The 24827-nt window shown below is 39.0% G+C and overlaps 1 protein-coding gene across 4 annotated transcripts in view; it reads right to left on the minus strand.

Annotated features, from left to right (window-relative positions):
• The window catches only part of LOC113139694 (breast cancer anti-estrogen resistance protein 3-like), a 57244-nt gene that overhangs the window by 12809 nt on the left and 19608 nt on the right, over positions 1-24827 (minus strand). For all 4 annotated transcript variants that reach the window (XM_026323089.1, XM_026323090.1, XM_026323092.1 and 1 more), the window contains 3 exons: positions 19031-19226; positions 18363-18614; positions 14009-14051 (listed from right to left, as the gene is read on the minus strand). In XM_026323089.1, coding sequence (XP_026178874.1) covers positions 14009-14051; positions 18363-18614; positions 19031-19226 — 491 coding nt within the window. The remainder of the gene's footprint in view (positions 1-14008; positions 14052-18362; positions 18615-19030; positions 19227-24827) is intronic.

Genomic DNA, 24827 nt, shown 5'->3' on the forward strand with positions numbered 1-24827 from the left:
AGGATGCAGAGTCAGCACAATCACCACAATATATACGCGCACACACACTTACATGACAGCTGCTGGGTCTCTGCATCGCTTCCTCTTTCTCCCTTCTTCAAACACACACTTCATAGCAAACACATTAACACTCTAACACAATTCTTGTCTCTACAGTTCAACACATGTACATGACTTCTCTCATATTTTCTCTTCTGTGATTTTCCTCTTTATCCCTCCCTCTCTTGGCTTTCCACCCAGTGCCTCCTAATGTGCCAAGTTACCGTCATGACCCCACCCAACCACCCGAACCTGCCTCCATACACACCTATACCTGACGTATATAAATACACACCCACGCACAACGGTGACGCAAACACTTGCCTGCAGCAGCAGTCTTGTGTGAATCTAAAATTCATGCTAAATCAATAGTGAGTATTGCCTTTTCTTCTGTAGTCAGTGTGCAAGAACAATTCCCTGTTCACAAAGAGATAATAAAATAAAATGGTAGATTTTATGTCAAGTTGTATACACAAGTACAAACAAGATGACTAAGACTTATTGTATAAGATTAGCAGGTAGAATTGGTGCCATAATACAATGGATTTCTTTTTCTATTTGACTTTAGATTTCAGGAAAGGTTTTCTTACATTTGTGGCTGCTTTCTTTAAAGTTAGGAACACTGATCTTTCTCCTGTAAGTGACTGGGGACAGGACTACTTTGAAGCTGCTGAAAATAGCTGGCCATAGCCTTTAGAGCCTGCCAGCCCTGTGCAGAAGACTGATCTAAATCCGCATGAATGAAGAGGCTCACAGGCAGATGAAGAGCTTACGGTGAGCTACAAGAGTGACACTAATACACACACACACAGCCATGATTACAAAACTGGAAATAAATCTATGAACGTCCCCAAGAAACTGAAACCTTCCTGTTGTCATATCTGTCTCTCCCTCTCTCTGTCTCTGAGGCTTCTGTCTTTGCTCTTCTATCTCTCTCAGTAAAGTCATTAGAATAGACCCCTGTACCCTGAGTCTCCATGTATAACAGGAAATCCAAGTATCCCATTACAGCATCTACTCAGAAAATAATAGAACAAGACCACACTGGACATGCAGCAACGTTACTTGTTCCTTGTCTGAGACAGAGACTCTGACCAGTGTGGCATCACTTGTGCTGTTCGTGTTAAGGCCGGTAATTGTCATTCAGTCACATTCATTATTTAGTTTCACTTTTTGTTTTTCCTCATTTCTCCGTTTGTCTTGCACCTCTGTTGAAAGCCGTCTGTTGCAGGATGCAACACACTACCTTGGCAGCATGCTGTTCCTGAGACAAGCTGAACTGGATGAACAGAGATCACACAGCAAGAGCTGCTGGCTGCATTAACTGCAGCTTATTTGGCTCGTGTTGGAACTCTGGCAAACAACAGATGCACTGTGTTTTGTTTTTCTATTGTATTATTTATTACAATTGCATCTGTGATATTAGATTCATTACAACAGGCACACCAAAAGAGCTTTTACTTCTGCAGTCCCACTGCCAAGAGAACTGATAAATGGTAGAGTGGGAGTGCTGTAGAAGAGGGATGCATGGCAGTAAAGTGCAAAGGAGCCACTATTATGTACATATGAAGGGGTGAATGGGGGGGGGGGGGGGGGGTGTAAATAAGAAAGCAGTAACAGGAAAGAGGAAGAGCATAGAAAGAGAAACGTAAGTGAAAGCAGGGGAAGGGAGGAAAAGTTGTGGAAGGACTGAGGTTGAGGATAAATAAGAAGAGATGGAAGTGGTGGATGGGAGTGTGTTTTCTTTTACAAGCTGGCCTTTAATAAGACCCTGCAATATGATGTCATCCTCACAGAGCAGCTGCATTTACACTGTCCCAGCCCGTGTGTTTGTGGACCACGACACAGTATGAACAGTGTGGTGACCCGTTACTGACCTGCCTCTTTTCCACCAACCTTTTCCCTCCTCTCTATTCTCCAGCCTCACTCATTACACAAGTTCATGGCTTCCTGACTGAGCCTTGAAGACAGACGCTTCTATACTCAAGTAAAAGTGAAATATGTGACATGTGATCCACTGACATCGAGCCTTGATGCACACAAACTGCTGAACCAGTTTGTTAATCCAAGAAGATAGTTTCTCTTTGGCTGTCATCTTCCTGTTACACTGACTGACTCATGGATGAACTCATGGGTGAAGGAAAGTGTTAGCTGAGCTGCTACCAGATGTGGCAGTAAACACACACTAGTAGAATTTAAAAGTAGAGGTACATGCAGTACATGAATACCTCTATTCAAAATAAAATATTTTACTTTTCATTTCACTTCATGGTAACAATTTAACTTGTTCCATCACTCAGAATTAGAGAGTTATGTATCATCAGCCTACTAAGACTTTCATTTTTAGGAACTGCATGAAAAAATCTGAGTATTTTAAATCAAACACTGAACTTACCAACAGCTGATTTAGTTGAAATCATTCATTTTCTTTTGATTTTGGAGTCTAGTGGTTAAACATATTTGTCAAAGTACCATTTATTGCACTTCAGTGAATGCTGCAGTTCTACAAATTAACTCTAGTTCCACTAAGCAACTGAGCAGCAGAACATAAGATTTACTCAAAGTTATAAAACACTAACAGTGCACACACTTGTCCACAGCCACCAGCATAAATATACATGCTGAAGGGGAATATGATGGGTTCATGTTTTCAGCACTGCTGGGTATGTTGTTAATTTGCACTGTTTCTCTCTGCTGTTTAAAAGAGCTGACGTGCCATGAAAATCATCTTTTACTTGGCATTAAAAGGTAAAGCAGTTTAAAACAAAGGGCATTGTTTAAAGGGATTTTACCACTGATGAGATTTTCTTTGGATTTTCCTGGATTTTACAACAGAATAGACTCCATTTCTTTTTAACTCTAAAAGGATTTTCTGTTTACAGTGGGGATGATATGATTTCAAAAGCAGGTATGTTTGTTGCTGTGTCCAATCAGAAGCAGTGAACAACTGCATAAGCTGTTTGGGTTTTGAGTTCACTGAAGACAAATACCCTTTTCTTAATCTAACTCAAAATTCCTCCTCTCACACACGTGCACTCATGCACACACTAGTGGATATTATAATCCTCGCCTTGTTCAAATCCTCTGTGAACTATATGATGACATGAAAGCCAAAAGAAAAGCATTAAAGCTAAAATTCTTAGGTGACACCAGAGACCTACAGTCTATCATGAATTTAATCTGCAAATGAGCAGAATGTGATATACAAAACTAGAGTAATAAAAAGGCTAAAACAATCATTAAAAGCAACTGCTCTATGTCAGTAATGTTAACAGAAAACCACGGTGGTCCAATTAAAATATACTGTTCAGTCAACACAACAAGCAGCTTTAAAACTACAATTAAAACACTGCCAGGAAATGATTCTGCTGCTCCAACTACAAACATATTTAAGTGTTAACCCACAGTAAATTTTTATAGCATTGTCGCAGTGGTTCATGCATTATCACATTATTTTTATGCTCTTACAGTTTCAACTCTTCATAGTGACTAATCTCCATCTGTGATGTCACTGCAGGTATTTTAAAAAATGTTTACAGGCAGTGCTGCACCAGGATGATGTATCATTGCACTTAAGGTGCAGGGTTGCATCATTGTAGGGTTAGAACAGGGTGTACTGCTTGGTGAAAACTCACACTGGCACTGCTTGTTTTATTTATTTAGTTAAGCTGCATAAACAGGCATGGGTTTAACTGACCAGGAGTACAGATCCTGTAAAAATGACTTCAACTTTTTAATGTTAATTGGCTCTGACAGTTTCTAGTTCATCTATCTTCTACATCATCAAAGTTAACATTTAAATTCCACAGAGAAAATTAAAAGTCTTGGAATGATTGAGATGCTTTGCATCTGTGCTACTTTCAGATTCAATGTTCATTTGGCTGACTGTCAAATAACATAACGCTGTTTCCATAGGTTTTCTGGGATCCAGATCTTCAAACACACCTTTTGCACCATTACAACTCATAGACAAACATCAGATTGTTTTGACAAGAGCCATTATCACTCTCCTCCTCATTATCATTAGAATAAGCGTTTGGTCTGATGTTTATCTGCCGTTTCCTCTTCTCATTATATTTCACTTTATGCCTCTGCCTCTTCTTCTACTGTGTGGTTCTCACTGCACTTTATGCATCCATCCAACTCACATATTAACTCAAGGTTAAAGAAGTTAAAAAGTTAAGATAATTCACAACATGCAACAGTGCAGTTACTTTGGAAAATACATCCAGTAGAAAGGTAAAGAAAAGCTTTTGGGTACTGCAAGTGTAGTTTCCCTATGACTAGACCAGAGGGAGGACAACCAGCTTCTGTCTGGAACCTGATTGGTTGGACAGTCTCAGAGCTGAGTAAGGTTGATGAAAGCTAATAGCTGTGGAGCTTTAGATTTCTGCATCTCTAGATCTTGAGTTGACCATCACAGAGTCCCCACCTTTCCTGTTTACACACAATTAAGTAGATGCCTCTTCCTGTGTTTAGGCCAGGAGACATCTGACTGGTCAGAAGGGGGGTCATCATCAGTGCTATCTCAGAGACTGCTGTGAAATGGGTACAGATGTGTGTGGTTGTGTGTGTCTACAGTAAATCGAATATTTGTTTTATATTTGAGACCAGAGACAGCTGAACTGTCTTTAAAAGGTCAATTTAAATTTTTTAAACTCTAATCATTTGAAAAGCAGTTGGGCAATGCCATTTCTTTTATCGTATACTGATATGACAGACGTTCTGGTACCAAACTAAACTCTGAGCAAGATTGAAGTGTCTGTTTACTTTTGGCCATGTAGTGTGTGTATCTGAATCATATCTCTAAAGCTGTAGCTTTAGGTTTAAACAAAGATGAAGTCCGGAGAAAAAACACTGTAATGGCTAAAGCTGCAGTGATGCTCTTTGGACAAGGTTGCAGGCTTTTTAACTTATAGTGCTTGATGTGTTAAAAGCTAAAACCACTCACAGCCTTCAGCACAGTGATTTACATTGTACATGGTGTGAAAGCATATATATCAAAAGTTTGATAGATAGACAAACAGCTTTTCCACTGTTACTGTACAGCTGAATTTAGTGAGGTAGGTTCTACACTGGGAGTAAATATAATCTATATCTATCCACAGTTTCTATGCTGCTGAGCTATGGATAAAAAAGACCAGATGGTAAGTATGTGGACTGTTTAATGGTTTATGTTCTCCAGTGATCGATGCTTCAGCATATTCAATTTGAAATAAAAATAGATACTACATTAAGAATTAAGTCTGAGTAGGTTAAGAACAATGCATAAATGTGTGAGATATACTGCTCTTTGAATATAAACACGCAGTCTGGGCTGTATGAGATAATTTGCTGAGTTTTCACTGTTCCTTCTGTTATTAGCTCTGTACTACACTATAGAGTGTTAAATGGATAAACTGCATTTCTTATGATGAGAACACAAGTGAAAGTAACACTTTAAAAACTACAGACAAGAGACTGGTTTTCTTTGGTAAATGGCGACTGCCCAGAGAAAACAGATGGAGGAGAGAATAAAGAGAGGAACAGAATGAAACCCCAGGCTTTTTTGGAATCTCAAGTAAAGACATGGGATGATATGGACAGAGATAGAGGGAAAAGAGAAAATCAAGATAGAAAAGAAACACAGAGGGAATGCATGGCTAGACTGAGAAAGCTGATGACAGCAAATGCAGAGAAAGAGATGAGGAGGGTAGGAATGTTATGTCTGCGATATTCTGCATGATAACAGATGCACACGTATAGTTCAAGTCTAATCAAATTCAATCATACAGTAAATTGAGTGAGGATTCACAATTTTCTCTGACGCGGAGATGGTTTTGACAACACACAGACATACCTCTGTGCCAGGCACGGTATGACCTTTGAGGAAACATGAGGATTTTTTAAGAAAATAGTGAGAGGATTATTCCAATATACAAATATATATAAAGTACTTTATGCCTCAGGTTTACTCTGAAGATCAATAATGAAAAAACATCTCAAAACACAAGAATGTTACCCCTGAACTGCTAACAAACACTAATTGCACTGCGTGTTTGAGGGACAAGAACCATCCATCCATTATCTATACCTGCTTATTCCTATTTAGAGTCACAGGGATCTGCTGGAGCCTATCCCAGCTCTCTTTGGGTGAAAGGCAGGGGTACACCCTGGACAGGTCACCAGTCCATCACAGGGCCACATAGAGACAAACAACCTCACACACTCACACTCACTCCTATGGGCAATTTAGAGTCACCAATCAACCTGACATACATGTTTTTGGACTGTGGGAGGAAACCAGAGTACCTGGAGAGAACCCACACAAGCACAGGGAGAACATGCAAACTCCACACAGAAAGGCCCCTGGGCCCCTTCTAATCACTAATCCACCATGCTGCCTGGACAAGGATTAACAGCAGGTATATTATGGGGGTCAATGAAGTGCAGAAGTTTGGTAAATAACGGTCCCAGTCAGTGATATTCTCCAGTTGCTTGCTAATTTATTTAGCATCTGTACATAGGTTTGCATTGTAACGACTGATGGATTTTTTTAGGAACATTTTTCTTAACTAGAAAAGAAGTTACACTGAAACATAATGAAAAGTAAATATTATGCAAACTATCCTGTGGATGAAATCTGATCTTCTCACAGATCCCATCACCAATAACGTGTTTTCCTTTATCCAGGCACAGGCAGATGTTAACAGAAACACACAGCCAGAGGACTAACCATCTGCTTGGCTGATTGCAGAGGGACAAACCACAGCACCTCAGCCTGCTGCACCGGTGCTCACTCCATCCAATCAACCTAATGGAATTCATACATTTCACTGACGTCATAAAGAAGACAAACTATCACAGTTTAGTAATTTATCATCCTCATGAGGGCTATCAGCCTGTCTTGGTACATCTCCTTCTATAACCATCTCTGTGTCCCCCTTTGCCATCACACACTGTCAACCAGCACTAGTTATGGATGAAGCCAGCTATATATGTCACTCACACGCACAGTCAGACAGTCATACAGTTGGTCATTTATGAGAGTGTCTGGTCTGAGTAATAAAAGCCCAGTGTTCAAGTCACAGAGAGAGTGAGGCAATGAGGAGGACTATTCAGTGTGATTAGACTCTGGTCAAGCTGGAAGTGTTACCCTGCACTTTTCAGACAGTTTTCTGAGAAATATAGTCATGGCTTTTTAATAATGCATTTTTCTAATGTCTTCTTGTGCACTGCCCAGCTTCCTGTGGTCTCTTTTAAATAACATGAATAGATGTTAGACATCCTAAAAGTGGTGTGATTAATATGCTAAAACCAAATTAACTACTTCTTTAAGCTGATCCACATAAACACATAAAGGTTACAGCACTTTGGACACTTAGGACAACATACAACATTAAAGCTGCAGAATATAATCATGTGCAAACCACTTGCACATGTGCATTTAAAAAGTAAAAACCTATACAAGTAAACGTAGAAACACTGACACACAACATAGGTACAGGAATCAACACTTCCACCATACTCACCTTTGCCGTGATGACTGAGTTCTTGTGGTAGAAGCAACACAGAGCTGCTGTCAGGGTCTTGAGGTTGCATCGCTCCGACATTCTTGCTAACTTTTCTTAAGTGCCAGGACTAATGGGGAAACCAACTGCTGCCTCCAGCCAACCTACTTCAGCTGTAAATACCAGCTCGAGTCACCCTGACTACAGAACCAAAGCGTAAATTGAATGATTGAATGACCAAGTGACAAGTCCATTACTGATTCAGGTTCACCTTTAAGAAAAACTTCCATCACAGACGTTCAAACACTACAGCATAGTCCAATTTATATAAATAAACTGGAATAAGTCAGATTCTTCTAGCAAACAGGTCAGTCAACCTAAGGTCCCATCATCTCCATCATGACAAGTACTGCATCACTGTCATCTCTCTGTCTCCCTCCTCCAGTCTCCTGCTAAGTGAACCCTCCACTGCTCACCCAGCTCCAGTGATTTTCTCACATTTTTTTTCTCTTTACTCCACCCTGCAAGCCTCATATATGGGTGACAGAGAGACCCATGTGATGTAGTTTGAGCCAATCAAGTGCAGACTAACTGGGAGTGGCCCAAAGGCAAAGTCTCTACATGAAAACACATGGCTTTATGGATAAATAGATATATACAAATGATGGGCACATAGATAAAAGTATTCTCCATCATTTAGTTGCTTGTTTCATCTGCCAAGAGAAAGTAAGACATATTTTAGAAGCTGAGTGTAAAAACCAAATTGTACTAAAGATAAATCAGTTTGCAAAATAGTGGGTAAATGATTTTGTTCTCATTTTATTCTTGGCTTTGGACAGCTCTTCCAAACAAACCATTTCTTCTGTTTTTTACAAACTAAAAACAGAAAACACATCTCTTCCTGTCCTGCAAAGTACATTTTCAAGGAAATAGCTACCAGACCCTGACAACAACTAAGTAAAAACTTTTACTGGCAAGTGGCTCCACAGTAGGTTCACTTCTGTTGTGAGCTAAAAAGAATCCACAATAGAGCTGAGTGTCTAGACAAGAGGAAAGAGTGAACTAAATGTGTCTGTGTGTGTCCTGCACAGTGACGCTGATAAATAGCCGGCCATTTGTGTTACTTAATGACTGCTGAGCAATTACCCCAGCACACAAATTAAGTGGCATAGCTTTCCCACCAATACACACAGACACACAGACACACAGACGCACAGACACACAGACGGCATGTAAAAAAGCATATTGCAGCGTGCATGTCAAGACACAGAAAAGGACTAAAACAAGCATTGGTTTGCAGTACTGGCACAATACAACACATAGATCAACAAATACACAGTAAGCGTGACACCCCAGCAGCAGTTAAAGGAACATTCTACTGCAGGAAACAGAGCCACAAATTACAATGTGAACTCTCTTAGGATCCTCGAAGGAAATGCATGTAGAACATTCCCCGGGGCACCACACAGCAACACACACACACTACTGCCAACCACAGTAGCCCCAAATCACCAGCTAGGCTAAAGTCCACCTTAAAATACACACTGCCGTCGCTCTGGGAATGCTTTGGAAAAACAAGGGACAGAAATCTGAATGCTGAGGTTCTATGTCATCTATTTCTATCTGTTTGTTGTTCCTGTCAAATGGAGTGAGGAGAACAGAGTAGTTTCAGTAACTTCAGCTGGTAAGGTGACAAAATGGGGGTGAAATATTGTAATTTTTGCTAATAAGAGACGGTGAAGTTGTATTATGTAGTTGTATTATTGATATACATATTTTTTTTTTTTAAATGTGGGGGTGAGACCAAAGAAATGATTCGAAGTTTAAGTCCAACTCTTTCACAAATGCAGTAATGCTCAAAACTACAGATATGCAACAACTAGCATCTTCTTGTTAGATCCTCGCTGTCTGGTAAATGCTCGTGTGTTTGAAGTAAGAGTGTGTAACGGCTTTCAGCTGCAGATTTGTAGTCTCTAAATCTGCACCAAAATTAGTTTTTTTTTCTCTGGTTTGACAACGCTCATTGAGCCACAGCTGCTTTGACAGAGTTAGCAGTACTAATCTTAAACTGGCTTTACATGGAAAATCAGTAGAGATGTAAACTTACATATTAGCTAGGTACGCTATGATGATCAGGAACACCTGGAATTATTCCTCCCTATTTCACAGTATTTGATTTTACATCAAATTGCATCTATAACACTATCCATAAACACTATAACTATACAGTCTTCATACCATGCTTTGAAACTCTATTTAATAATGTTACAACATACTGAAATACATACTGTACAATGCCAGGGCTTTCCATACATCATCTCATTTGCTAACACTGGATGATGCTTTGGGTGACAGGAATGGCACTTTGTTTAGTCAATAAATGGGATGATATCAAGCCTCATGATCTCATCCCTGTCTTTCTGCATCAGTTGGGCAGCATTCATCACGCTCCAATAGCTGAGAATTAACGTCAGTGACACTGGTGTGACCAGATGTTCCCAACATGAAAATCATTGAATTTTACAGTAATAACTTGATTTAAAGTTAGGGTGAAGTGAGGTTTAGGTTTAGGTTTAGATTAGCGTAGTCTTGTGAGTCACAGATGTTTGTGTTTATGATAGGTCATCGATCAGTAATGGACTGTGATCTTAGACTGTCTCATTGATTGGTGCAACGTGATCCCTACACTGTATGCACCCTCATAACGTCAATAAAAATGCGTACAGCCAGTGGGTACAATACATTTCATGTGACTGAAAAAAGTAAGCTGACTGAAGTAGTGGAGAGGTATGGTTACAATTCTTACTAATTTTCATCATTTAGTACAGACTAAATTGAGCATTACAAAGCACACAGCTCAGCTGTGGTTTCAGGTTCTGCTGCCGAAGCTTTTTTTATACTGTGGTAAGAAATGTTCACATGAAAAGACGAGAGATAATAATTAGAACTGAATTCAATTTAACCTTGTGTATAGATAATGACTCATGAGATATGTGTAAAACATAGTGTACACTGTGAGTCATAATCTCTAAAGTCTGACCCAGATTAAATATTGATGATTAGATAAAGTCTTTTCTAAAAGGAGTAATTGATCCAATAATGAAAAACAACTCATTTAGGAACAGGACTTAGATTCTTGAAAAAGGGTCAGAAGCCGTTCAGTACTTCTACTGAACTCAGGATATAAAACATTGAATAGGATTTAAGGACACTTTTCTTGTTCCTGTCTTTTTGTTACTCTGTCTGTGTGTATTATGTATGATTATAATAAATCTGACTAAATCTTTTCAGAACTTTCAGTCACACTAAAAAAAGTAGAGTGGAGCAGAGCAAAGGGGGTTTCCCCAGAGTCTAACAAAGGGGGGTATCACTGTTCACCTCCTGTAACTATCTGCTGGGCTGCTGGCAAGCTGCCTTTATGCTTATAGGATAACAAACTGACTCACTGACTGGCTGTCCACCCTATTGACGGACAGACTGACACCCACATGCTGGTTGGCAGAGCTGAACAGTTGGCTGGCAGGGTGACCAGATGGTTGGCTGTTTGAACTCATGGCAGCTTGCTGACAGACTGGTGTGATGATCACACTGCTAACTGGGTGACAGACTGCTGGTCCCTTTTCAGTTCTAGGATTGATGGTTTTTATATTGTAGTACATTAATCTGACCACTGGAGTGTACCAGAGTGCACCTTCTAAGATTTTAAGACACTGTTTATGGTTGTAGACAAATCAAGGTAAGACTTAACTTAATAAAACACCTGTGTTAACCAACTTTAAATAATTGCTGTTCTTTATATTACTAAACACCCAGCTATTATACTATTGTTTTCCACTTTGAAAACTGAAGGCTACTGCAACCCGAGACCACACACAGACATATTTATACATATACATACACAGAGCGTTATTGTGTATGAAAGCTCCCATGAGGGTGTAGAGCAACCTGATGTTCTCAGCTCAAAGACAGAGTGGGACTGAAAGAGAAAGAGCAGAAAAGGGAGATTCTTTAATAGAAAGCTGTTGAAAGAAGATCTGTTCATTCTGAACCACAGAGAATCAAAAGAATAGTCTCTTTCTGTCTTTTGCAGCCGACTAGTCAAACAAGGAAACTATGATGCACTATACTGCCACCTGCTGGAAAACAAGGTGTTGTGTTCATTGTAATATATGCTATTCAATCAACGGATATCATATTAATATCACCCAGTAACAGAGCTGCAACAATCAATTTCTCCATACTTGCTCACACAATAACCAACTTTCTTCTCACCTTCAGTAATGCAGAAATCTCTAATATGGGTTTCTTGATTATGTCTAGTCAACATAGTATACATCTGTCTTGACGGCAAACATCTCTGGAAATGACATGACATTGAAAGACAGTCCATAATGAGAAAAACTGGCCTGCAGTCAAAGATGAGAGGAGAATCTTAATTCAACTGCGCTCTACAGACACTTCCATCCTACACACTTGTACTGTACCACAGTCGACCTGGCTGCCCTAGACAATGCAAGGTTAACTGCACTGATAACATTAATGCACTTTTGACCTTTCAGCACAGGATATAACACACAGCACTCTCACAGTCTCTGCATGTACGTGTGTGTTTTCATCCACAGTGGAAATGCAAACACACCTGGAGTACCAGAGCTGACAGCTACAATTACACACATATTTTATACTCGGCTACAGCAGCTCCATGTGCAGCCAGCACACACACTGTTGACACTTGCTTACAACCCTAATTTGACCAAAGAAATACACACAAACACTGTTTATGTGTATGTTCATGCAGGTCTGAATGTGTGTGTGTGTGCATTGCCCTTGTGAGAAGGACTGAGTTTGCTTTTCACACTGAGGTGTCAGCATCCAAACATCAGAACTAATAGATGAGGAAAAGAGGATGGGTGGAGAGAGACAGATAGATAGTTAGGAGATGGAGAAGAGAAAAGATCAGTTTAAGACAGAAAACTGGAAAAAAAAAACGAGAAGTCACGTCTAATTAACTAGTAGTCTGTTTTACAGTGAAATTTAGTTAATGTAAATGTGAATACCATTAAATAATCTAATAATGTGATATTTAAAAAGATACTGATAAATTCAATTTGCATTATGATTTCGTCTTTACTGATTAACCGAAGGAGGCTTCAATCACAGGTCATATAATAAAATCATATGAAAAACAAAATCATATCGTTTGAGTTTTGTGAAGATGTTTTATCCAGTTTAGAAGGTTCAGAACAAACTTTACACACCAGGATAAGGTGTTTTTGCAGTATATGCCTTCACCATATAAGTAAGATGGGTTATCCTTTCACTAGCAGCACTAAACCAGTACTATCTGAAACACTGTCTGTAACCAAAGGATTAAATGATGACCATGTTGTAAATATGGTGTTTACATAAACAGATCTTTTTCCAACTTTTTATCTTTTTTATCTTTCCAATTACCACAGTAAGCCAACATTCTTACCTCAGTCACTGCTCAATCTTGTTTTAACAATAGAGCACAAGAACTTGACAAGAACGCGCTTGAAATTAACTAAATGATGCTGTAAATCAGGCACTGTCTTATTAAATATGAAGTAAATAGCACGAAGACTTGAGGTTGTGATAACAGAATCTCAGCTCCAAGTCAACACCTCCGTCTGACCGAGGAAAGCTGGGACTCAGGTGGTGAGTGTGTGAATATGATTTGCAGCAGTCTGACAGCTGCCACACAGTCTCTATGATTTAGTGCATGTTATCCTTGTAATCCAGAGGTAATTAGATTAATTTATCGTATGAGTGATGTTTGCTTTTAAGACCTGCAGAAACAACTGAATGGTTTTTCACAGCCAGTGTCTGTCACTGAAATAGCAATTCCTGATGATTTTACGTTACGTCTTAACCTGCATGTCACCTGACAAAGTGTTTGCTCTTGCAGTATTTCTACAACAGGGCAGAGAGTTTGAGATATTGTAAATGAGTAGTATTACTAGTTCTATTATTTTTCGACTACAATAAGAAGTGAGCTTATGTGCACCCACAGCACAACGTGGCGCTGCACAGCTGCGGACCTGGTTCCATATGGTTGTTAGGGATGATACTGTATCACAGTCAAAACAATTTCTCTATGGACCCAAATAATTTATATCTTCACTTATCTTATCTTACGTCGCGTACTAAACCAAATTCAAACTTACACATCTCTTATCCATTTCAGTTTCCTTTTGTATGTTTTGCGTCTCTTCTACTGCTGTAAAATAAGTCCTTAGAATGGTGTTAACTTACTAAATCAGTTGCAGCTATGTGGATAAACCATGTTACGTACACAGTAAGAAGAAAAGAAAAAACTGTTCATTCTGTGAAACATCTGTCTTTCATCATACAGTACCACAAGCAGAATATTATAACATATTACACATATAACAGGACATTTTGGGTTGTTCCTAGAGTTACAAATACAATAGGTACCACAATATTTATTGTCCTACCTTAACATAGTCCACTGTGGCGTCCAGGCCTGTGGCAGGCTCCCTGGGGAACACAGACAGAGACAAGGTCCGGTTTAGAGAATACATCTTGTTACTGGGACCAACCTGCTGCGTCCTTGGTGCTGATATTCACTTCCACAATCAAAGAGTCACTAAACAATTACGCTTTGGTTGCTCACAAGTTCCTTCTACAAATACTGCTGAGCTGTTTGGATCCAAGTGGGTCCCAGCTGGTGCTGATGCTGATGTAGTTTGAACACTGTTCAGCTCCTTTAACAGATGATATGATTCAATGAAGATGTGGCACTTTAAAATAAATTTCACCGATCCCAACAAGTGTCCAAACAAGCCATATTCTAGACTAGGAAAGTACAGCTGTGCAGAAAGATCAATCCCAAACACAGTAGGCCACACTTGAAAAGGGGGTTCCCCTCCCTGGTTAAAACCACACCTCACACTGAACTTCTTTAACACTGCTTTCTCCCTTTTTCTGTGTGCGTCTCTCACTCTTTCTCTCAGTCAGTGGTAAACATGTTCGCTCACTGCCTGCCTGACTTGGCCTCGCTCACTCTTTCTCTCTCCACCCCCAACATAACACACATCGCAGCCACACGCCTAACTTTCTGAGTCCACTGACGAATTCACAGAGAGGTTACAGCACACACAGAAAAAGCACCAGCAGCATTTTTAATGCTTTTTTGCATTTTTCTTAGAATCCCTCATCCATCTAAAAACTGTTCACAACCACATCAGAAACCAGCTCGCCATTTGCAATCTGCATGTCAATCTTTTTGGAATTATACTTTAGTATTTTTATTTTGAGATACTTATATTATGTTCCATGCAAAATATGCCACGCCATTATTTTCAGTGTGCTCTTTGTCCTGAATGTTGTACTTCAGTGTATTGCCGGAGCTTCTCTACAGGAGGCTTACAGCCAGGGGCTCAGTGAAAGAGGTAATTAGCTGAAATCTCCAGCTATGTTAACAAGGTTGGTAGTTTAAATCCCTTAAGCCTATACTAGCGTTCCCACGGGAATATTAGCACAGTCCATTACTTACCGAACTTAAGATGTTTAGCTATAAGCTCTCTCAGTTTAAATATGGCCCAAACAATAAGCAGGATTGAGTTATGTAACTAAACAGAAGCCTTGATTCACAACAATGTATAGTCATGATTTGTAGAAGGTGGAGTCCTCAGGTTTCCCCTGCCCCTACAGTTACTGCAGAATGAAATTAGTAAAACCAATAAATGCAGTATATGGCAAGTTACTCTGTTTGAGGCCCACAGATCCCTAATCCAACACATTCTGACATCCCCATGAATCTTATTCTCACAACAAAATGCACATCAGCTGTTCTTGACTGGTTTTACTAATGTATAATCTTAATTTAGTAGACAATTTCACTACAATTTAAACAAAGTCAATATATATATATATATATATATATATATATATATATATATATATATATCATATTCATGAATTCATATAAATTCTGCTGTAAAATGCACACCATGGTTAATTGGCCTACATATGAGATGCTACATATATATGGATAAGGCATTTTGACTGCATTGATTGATGTGTCTGAAAAAGAATGATAAAAATGTTTTTTTCAGTGAGCAGTAATAGCTTATCCACTTACTGTAAAACATCAATTCTGAAGGTGAAGTAGAGAAAAGATTATGAGAAGGAGAATGAAGAAATGAATGAAGGAAGTATCTGTGGTCTCAAACGTTTAGTAAATCTGACTGCGGCACTAAAAGAAACACAGTGTGGTCGATGCGAGATTTCCAGGGCCAGGCATTCCAGACTACACAAGTTGACCACAGCTAACTTTGCCATTTTCTGCCCATGTTGCTGAAACAGCAACATAGGCCCTTTGTGCTTCTACAACCACGATACTGACCTGCAACACAGTCAGATGCAAAGAAATGAAGACAAAGAATGGAAGCCATACAGAGGACAAAAAAAAAAAAAAAACAAGAAGTATGGAGGGCAGAAGAAGGCAGCACTCGCCGCAGTCTTTTTCTGGTGACTGTTGTTCTTTGGCTTCACCACACAATAGTCAGCACAACCACAACTGGCTTCAGTTTGGGGATTTCACTATATTTATGTGTGTGATAGAGAGTAGGGGAGAGGGAGAGAGAGAGAGAGAGAGAGAGAGAGAGAGAGAGAGAGAGAGAGAGAGAGAGAGAGAGAGAGAGACTGCAATGGAAAGAGCAAGGTGTGGGGCTTACAGGCACCCTATAGAGGTCAGTGTTTTTCCACAGTAAAGCTCTGACTCACTACAAACTAAGAATGATAAGAATGAGAATAGATTTTATTTGCTGCTACTTCTACTGTTTTCCACCTGAACATCACAATGATGTAGGCGAAGAGGGACAAACTGCGCAACGTTCATTCTGTACAAAAACTCATTTCAAAGTTCATCTGAGGTGAAACTTATGTCATGTATTTAAGAAAAACGTGCCACTCTTTGCTCCATGGAAAGTACTTAGAGCAGAATAAGACCTACTCTCATGTACATAAAGATACATCAACATAATTTTAAGGCCAACTTGAAAAATCCCAAACTATTCCTTTAAATTACTGACAAAGGGAAAAGTTGCCTGTGTCAACAGTCTGTCACTAGCACCTTTCCAACCCTTTCTTATCCTTCTCCTTTGCCCTACGCCATTCTTTTTGCTGCTTCCCTCTGACTTCCCCTCCTCTCCTGGTGGTCTATTGAGTTGAGTTGCTCACAGAGGTTAACACAAAGAAAAACTGACCAATAAGGAGTTGTGCAACATAAGGTCAGGGGCCAAAGGTCAGCTGACAGCATGAGCAATGGAAAGTCAAGACCAAGTGACCAGCGATTACATACCTTACAGATCCACTCCCTTATCATATTATAGGAAACTAAACTGTGGAAACTAAACTGTGAACTGACTGGAATTGCATTATTATCTGTGTTTCAGTTTAAATATTCTTACCCAAATATCTGCTGATATGAAATTATAAAACAATGGAAACAAACATTTAGGTGCAGCTGATGCATTATTAAAGAATTGACTGGAACACAAACTAGGGATTAGAAATACAACTTAAGTCTGTTCCTATTCAGTCGACATTTCAAAAGTAAAATCAGGGAAACAATACCTATAAAGTCCATGAAAAGAGAGCAGGGGTTTGATGGTAGCAGCTATTTAAGCACCTGCACAGGCTGAATTTGACCTGACAAATTGTGCTGCTGTGTGTCAGCAGTATATGAAATGTATCCAGCATTGAAAAACAGAGAGAGCAGACAAAGAGTTCACAGTAACCTGTGATCTGTCCTGCCACACCCAGACCTACAAAGGTAACCCAACTGCTGGGGGCTACACAAGCACCCATAGACAGACACACACACACACACACACAAAGTTGGCTACATCAGATACAGTCTGTTGTAACTCTACACTAAAGATAGAAAGATGAGAGAAATGATGAAAGATGAGGTGTGTGACTTTGTGTGTGTTCTCTCTGAAGTTGAGCTGACTGCTACAGCCCCTCTGGGCTCTCTCTTACAACAACCCCTTTCTCCATCCAACTCCCAACTCTCTTTCTTCACTTTAAGGAGGAACAATTTTAGTAAGTTTTTACTCCACACACCAGTGAGTCTGGTGTTTAATTCATCACATCATTCAAATATAAAATACTCACTGATTATACTCCTTCACTATTCATTTTACAAAACCTCGGATTTATTTAAAATGTCATACTCAGAATGTATTAAATGCTTGCAGAAACCTCTCCCACTGAGCATATATAAATATCAGGGAAGCTCACTGGGCTGCAAAAACATTTGAGAAGTTTCTTTGAGAAGAATTTATTACATTTCTTGTTTGCTGTATCTTGGGTCACTACAATCCATTGCAGTGTAATGACTGTAAAGCTAGGAATGATTGTTACTGTGGAATCATACGGATTTTTTTGATTGGTTAATTGGTTATTTTATTTTCCACAGCCCAAAATGAAATCTAACAATGGTTTGTTTTGTTAGGCCAAAATATAAATATAATCACTTCATAATAAAAGAAAAATCATATTGTGCTCACAAATATTCACAATTAGAAAATAATGACTCAGCTCTATTGTGAACTTAACCTGCTTAAACTGCCATATAAGCAGGGATCAACTTTTTTCAAAGCCATCTAATTAGAGCAAGGAAAAACTGAAGTCTTATTTAACTATGACCAAAATTATGATTTATTTCATGGCTAAATCAACACAGGGAAGGGATATGCTTGTTAGTGATTGACAAAACCAAACAGACCGAAAATATCCGAATATAGAAACAGATACATACACATTTGTACATGTATTTACCTGTAACCATGAAAGTCATCAATGATATTTTGAACCACGGGAGAGATCATGGGTTGATGGACGTGCCCAGGAACTTGTGATGTGTTCGCACAAACTAATGGCTGCGTGTGATTGGCTCGGGGGTCCCAGGTGTACTTCCCATGGTTGAGATTGGCCCCCCCTCTCTTACGTCGAGGCAGAGTACCATGAATTGAAACTGGCTGGTAGGCAGCAGCAGGGAGCTCTGACAGGCCAGCATCTTGCCCTGGGAGACTGAGAAAGGGAAAAGAGAATGAATGGAGAAAATCTCAAAAATAAACAAGACTTCGTACTTTGTTTTTCCTTAGAATTTCCTCGTAAGCAGCATTCAGATTTTCTCTCTACCATCTTAAACACATTTTCCTCTAATTTAGTCTGACTATTTAGTACTTTGAGGTAAGTTTGGGGTTTCCTTCAGAGTTTAAATTATGGTCTGTGGGTTTAAATAAGGATTGTTCACAGTATTTTCTTTTTCTTAAAAATCAAATTGTTATTTTTATTTTCTAAACCTAAGTGGAATTACAGAAAACAGTGAAAAAAAATACCAGCATGCAGTATGTGGGCACGTTTAACTCATCAGATGCATAATTCTGACGGGAATCTTTGAAAACCATTATTGAGCTGAGAGCCACTTTTGCTACCCAACTCACCCAGTTCTGGAGCTGAGTAGGTCCATGGAGGAGGTGAGGGAGCTCTGGAGCCTTCTGGAGGAGCAGCTGCTGTTGCTGGAGACACCAACTGAGGTTGAGGGGACTCCAGGGAGAGTGGTGCCTCCTCCCAGGGTATGGTGTGCATGGAGAGACCTGGGCAGACTTGCAAAACGCCCCTCTGTCATCATCCTCAACTCTGGAAAGAAACAAACACACAAACACAAAAAGTCAAAAGGAGGGTCCACAATCATCTCTTTTACAAGAATTTCTGACAGAATAGTTTGTACATACATCTAAACTACTTTTACACAGAGATTATGTTTGATTTACTCTTTATTAAGGTGGTAAAGACAAAGAAAGATAAGTGAACCTCACAGAACAAATGTTTTTCCAGGTTTGTTATAACCTCAGACAGTTCCGTAATAGAAGACAGAAAGTTGAACTGTAAAATTCTACACATTGATGTAAAACATTTGACCTGCTGTAAATATGATGATGATCTGAAACACACAAGCACACTACTGTGCAGCATTCATTGACATGAAGTATTATGGTACATGATACAAGAGAATGAGTGCAACCAGTGCCCTCTCTGAGATACTCACAAGGTTAGCAGTCATTTACCTTTTCATCATGCATACAGAAATACACACTAACACACTGCTTATTGGGAAATAAAACATGCTTTTACATAATATTACACCAGTAGTTTCAGCTAGGGAATGTGATTTTAACATGTTTAAATGGCTAATGTACTGTTTTTTGCTTTTTAAATTAAAAGAATTCAAACGTAATAATAACAAATCTTCTGATATACTGGATTTGTTGTTTAAATTAAATAAATCCCTGTATAGGGAACAACTTTACAAGGACACATTCAACAACATGTTTTTATCCAAGATGGTTTCAATGAAAACACTGACAGAAACATTGTTAATCTTGCTTACCTGACGTAGATAATAATGCTTTACAGTGAGTGATGTCAGATTGTCAGATGTTATCATTGGAGATGAAGCATAATTTTAAAATCTAATCCTAAAACTATTTACAATGATTTTTACTGATTTAAACAGAGAAGATCGAAGCTGAATTGGAAATTTTAACCCCTGCAAGTTTTGACATGGTGCTGGGCTCAAAGCCAATAACATTTTGATTAGACAGAAAGCTGACTTCAGCTTCCTGTCAGCAATCATGACAAAATATGTCACATCCTCCACCTCAGCTTAAGGCAGTATTTTATTATTCAACATACTCCACTATTAGAATATGTTTAAATTGTTTATCTTCCAGCAAAGCTTTTAAAACAGCTTCTACCCAAACTTTGGGAAAAGCATATAAAAAAACAAAAAAAACAAAACACCACACAACTTATGACATACAGACAAGCAGATGTAAATAAATCTATGATCAGGACAGATAGGTTGGAAGTGATGGAAAACACTGGGCAGGGTCTTGGTAAATTCCCCTGCTGCATGATGATGACTGGAGAGCTATCATCTGCTCTGAGTCGTTCACCATGCAGCAGTTAGTCATACTGTACAAACGAAAATACCATCGGTGACGGACACGGCAGACTGAAAGGTAGGAGATTCCACACACCCTCCCTACTGCTAATCTCATCAAAGACAACAATCTGACCTGAATAACTATCTAACTATGTGTTTGTTATTGTGTCTCAATTTGAACACCCTGATTATAATCAGAGAAAGTAGACTGCAGAGTAAACTGTGTGTCCTGCCACTGTAATACTTGAAATTCTTGTGCAGTAAGGTATTGCCATATAGAATCTACCAGCATCCTTTACAAAAACAAAAGCTATGTAAATGCCAAATATATTGGAATACAAGATTATAATTAATAATCCAACACTTTGTGAAATGATTAATTGTCTTGCAGACAGGGAGAAAGATCAAAATGTTTAGCCTATAGTATACAGACTGGTAGCAATGGTAAACAGTTAATACTCATCAACAGAAGAAAAATGCACCAACTTTGCCTTGTTTACATGTTACATCTCATTAGCAATCAACACAAGCAATAATCACATGGGTTCTGATTAGAGTTTTTAAAGTGTATAAATCTGGCAACTTACTATTCAGCTGTTTGTGAGGAAATAGCACAAGCTAACAGATTAATACTCTATGTCTAGCTTATTATTGGCATATTCAGTGATAAAAACAAACATACAGTGTTTAAACAATACAGCTTTGAAAACATTAGAAGTTACTTTTTTCATGAAGCTAGTCTAGCTGTTACAAGAAAGAAAGAATGAAGAAGAAAGCAAATGGAGTATTTCTTTAAAATTATGCAGCAAGGAAGCAGACACTTATGAACATTTTAGATGATTGTAGCTATAAAAATAGTCTTAACATTTTCAACTGGATAATATAAAATGATACTGCAAGATACACAATATAATCAAATCAAAATGTGTTACAAGCTGCATATTCATATCCTTTGTCAAAGAGTTGAGAGCATTTTGACAAAGTAGATAGTTTCACTAAAATGTTTCTGCAGCTCCAAAAGCACAACCTGACTACAGATATAGAAAGCACATTAACTGTCCAGGAGCTAAATAAATAAATAAATCTGATAGGCTCTTCATAGGCCATGGAGCTTGACAAGTACAGGAAACCTGGAATTGAATCCTACATGGAACTGAACCCTGCTATAGCAGGAGACCACTGAGTCACCAGCTTGCTACAATGAATGTCAATAAAAATGCAAATACAGGTTTTGGGAAAGGAACAGCTGGCCAATTCAAAACTTCCAGTGTGAAGTAATGCTTATATAGACACAGACAGAGACTGTAAAAGTCCTGCTAAGGCATGCTGGGTCAGAGAATGGATTCCTCTGAGGGGCAGAACGACTACAGGAGGAGGACCTATTATAAGATGGTCAGCTGTGTGTTTATGTGTATTTGTGTGTGTGGCCCTGACCATCTGCCAGACACACGCCCCCTCCCACACAGGAGAAAGGACAGACTCTTACTGAGTGAACCACAGACACACAGCACTTAAGCACATTAAAACTTTGTCAATTAATCGTATAAATAAATTATTCATGCTAGGAGCTACAGGAAGCCATTGCCACATGCTGTTAAAGTGTGAAAAAATTCTCATCTACTCTCCTCTCCGTTTCCCCTTTAACCCCTCCTCGCTCCATCTACTCCTACCACGCTATTCCACTTTTCTGCCTTATTTCAATCACTCCTCTCTTTTGACTCTATCACTACTCATCCATCTTCCTCTTTCACTCTCATGCCTGCCCCCCCTCCACACACCCTGTCTCTCCTTCTGTCCAGCATGATGTCAGCTCTTATTCTTTCTCACTTCTTCAGCTTCTTTCTGGCCTTTGTCTTTGCAACTCTTGTAAAAATTGAGGTTTTTTTTTTTCCTCCCACAAATGAGTGCTGGCATTTCCTACATTATTTTCTATAATGGGACATTATCACACATGTCATCACCATTTACAAAAAACAACTTCCTCTTGTAAAAAGAAGGTATTTTTAAATGTTCGTGCACTAAAGTTCATTTATGGACTGAGTTAACTGGTAACTTGGCACAAAGCATGAAAAAGCAAAAGTCATATTTTATTTTATACATATGTAATGCTCGATGGTTTATAGCTGTACTACATCCAAATAAAAAATATACACATGCAGTGTACTTGGCAGGTAGGTTGTTCTCAGCTTCTTGAAGAACATACAGCTGTTTAGCCTGCCATGCATCTTCTGGGACGGCACATAAATCAAAACTGACACCATGAACATTAAAAGAAATTATGAAATGGGATTTTATGGTGGAGTAAAAGATCAAGAAACAACAGCGTCCCCTAGTTTCCACCTGATTCTAGGAGTTTTCCTTGACCATGGTATAAACGACAAAATATTCTGAACTGAGACTAGTGCAACATAGTGAAAGCCTTGGTTTGGGAACTCTATCGCACACACATACATAGACACACACAGAAACACAAGGCCATGGGTGGGAAACAAGTGCAGATTAACAGGAAGAGGAAATGGCAGAGTAAACATTTAGACGGCAAGCTGCTCATTATAAAGGATTACTAGCAATAAAACAAATATTTTTCTCTCTTCCTTTCCGCCTTTTTACCAACTATCTCTTGAGCTTTCTTTTCTGTCCCACAAAGTTTCAGGACACAACTTTCCAATTAAATGAAATTCAATGTAATTTCATGTTTTGATGCTAAGCTCACTCCTTGTTCCTCTAGCCAACCCTACACTTCAATCAGGAGGCAGAAAGCTTTGTTGTTAATCCACTGAAGTAGTGGTTTTAAAAACTGGGCATTTCCAGGACCACCAGGTCTCATTAAGAAGTCACAATAGGTCCCATGTAATTCAGTACTGTGGCCTACTGTGTTTAACACAGAATCTGTGGTTTATATAATACAATATTTCTGATTACACATGCACACAACAGGGAGGACAAACACAAATATCAACATGCTTGGGAATGAGGGGTTTCCTCTGGCTGATTTAAAGTGTCTTCCTGCTATGGCATGCGCACACACACAAACACACAAGTGCATTAGCAAAACCACCCCTGGCCAGAAGTGAACAATGGGAACAACTGTCACATGACCACTGTTTAGAGCCGGCCTTTGTTATAGCAGGAGAGAGAGGTGTCCTACTGCGCTCTTCAGTGTGTGGGCCTGCCAGTGTGTGTATGTGTGCAACATATTAATGAGGAGGTTATCAAATCCCACAGCAGTATCTGCCATATACTAATTCTGAATCTATGTGTGCCTGTCTCTCACACAGCGCGAGGAAAATGTGTTGTCTCTGTACAGTCACTGATATTGTGAATGAGCTGTAAATGGTGGCTGATCTAAAAAATTTTTTTAACTTAAAAGTAGTATATAAGAAGGTCAAAGTCCTTGTAAATACCTTAAACATATAACTTTGGGCAGTACTTAAAATTATGTTTAAACTACACTAAAGATAGCAGGTAAGTTAGCAAGTAACAGTCAGCTGAGAAAAAAACTCTGTAGACTATATATGAAGCCAGAAGATGGTTAACTTAACGCAGTGTAAAGAATGGATGCAGGTGAAAACAGCTGCCCTGGCTTTTTTTGTTAGTTTCACCATGAAATCAACTGTAAAAGCAAATTTGTAGTTTTTACTTTTCTGTTTTTGTAAGGGTTCAACAAATGCACTTAAAGGTATGCAGAGATTGGGTCAGAGCCAGCCTAGCTGTATTTCTCCATTTCTTTATGCTTAGCTTCATATTTAGCATACAGATATGAGAACTGTATTGCTTTTTCTCAGTATTTTTGCAACAATGCAAATAAAAGTCTATTTCCCAAAAAAATCAACTTAAATAAAAAAAAAATACTTAAGTTTAAAGTGGTGATGTTCAAGTTAGTTAATGCTGTACTTAAGTAAAATACATGAACAAATGTGCCTTTACTTCCCAACTAGTCAGTCAGTGAGTCAGCCAGTGTTAAGACCAACAGACCACATAGTGCTGACGGCTGGCTGGTATACCAACCACCTAACTCAACTGAGGCAAATAACACACACGCACACACGCAACACTACGACCACTGGAAACACATGACCATCTCATAGTTAATGCTGAGCTCTAAGAACCCAACACAGACATATTTCTGTGTAAATTCTCACCGGCTCCATGACATGCTTCACACATGACCATGACTAATGTCTGAAACAGTCTGTTGCATGCGTGTTTATCTGTACAGCACACAAAACATCAACACTGCACACACACAGATGCACGTCTGCCTGTCATCAGCTTGTTGGCAGCTTGCTGTT

This window comes from Mastacembelus armatus, chromosome 4, assembly GCF_900324485.2.
Source record: "Mastacembelus armatus chromosome 4, fMasArm1.2, whole genome shotgun sequence".
Taxonomy (NCBI): domain Eukaryota; kingdom Metazoa; phylum Chordata; class Actinopteri; order Synbranchiformes; family Mastacembelidae; genus Mastacembelus; species Mastacembelus armatus.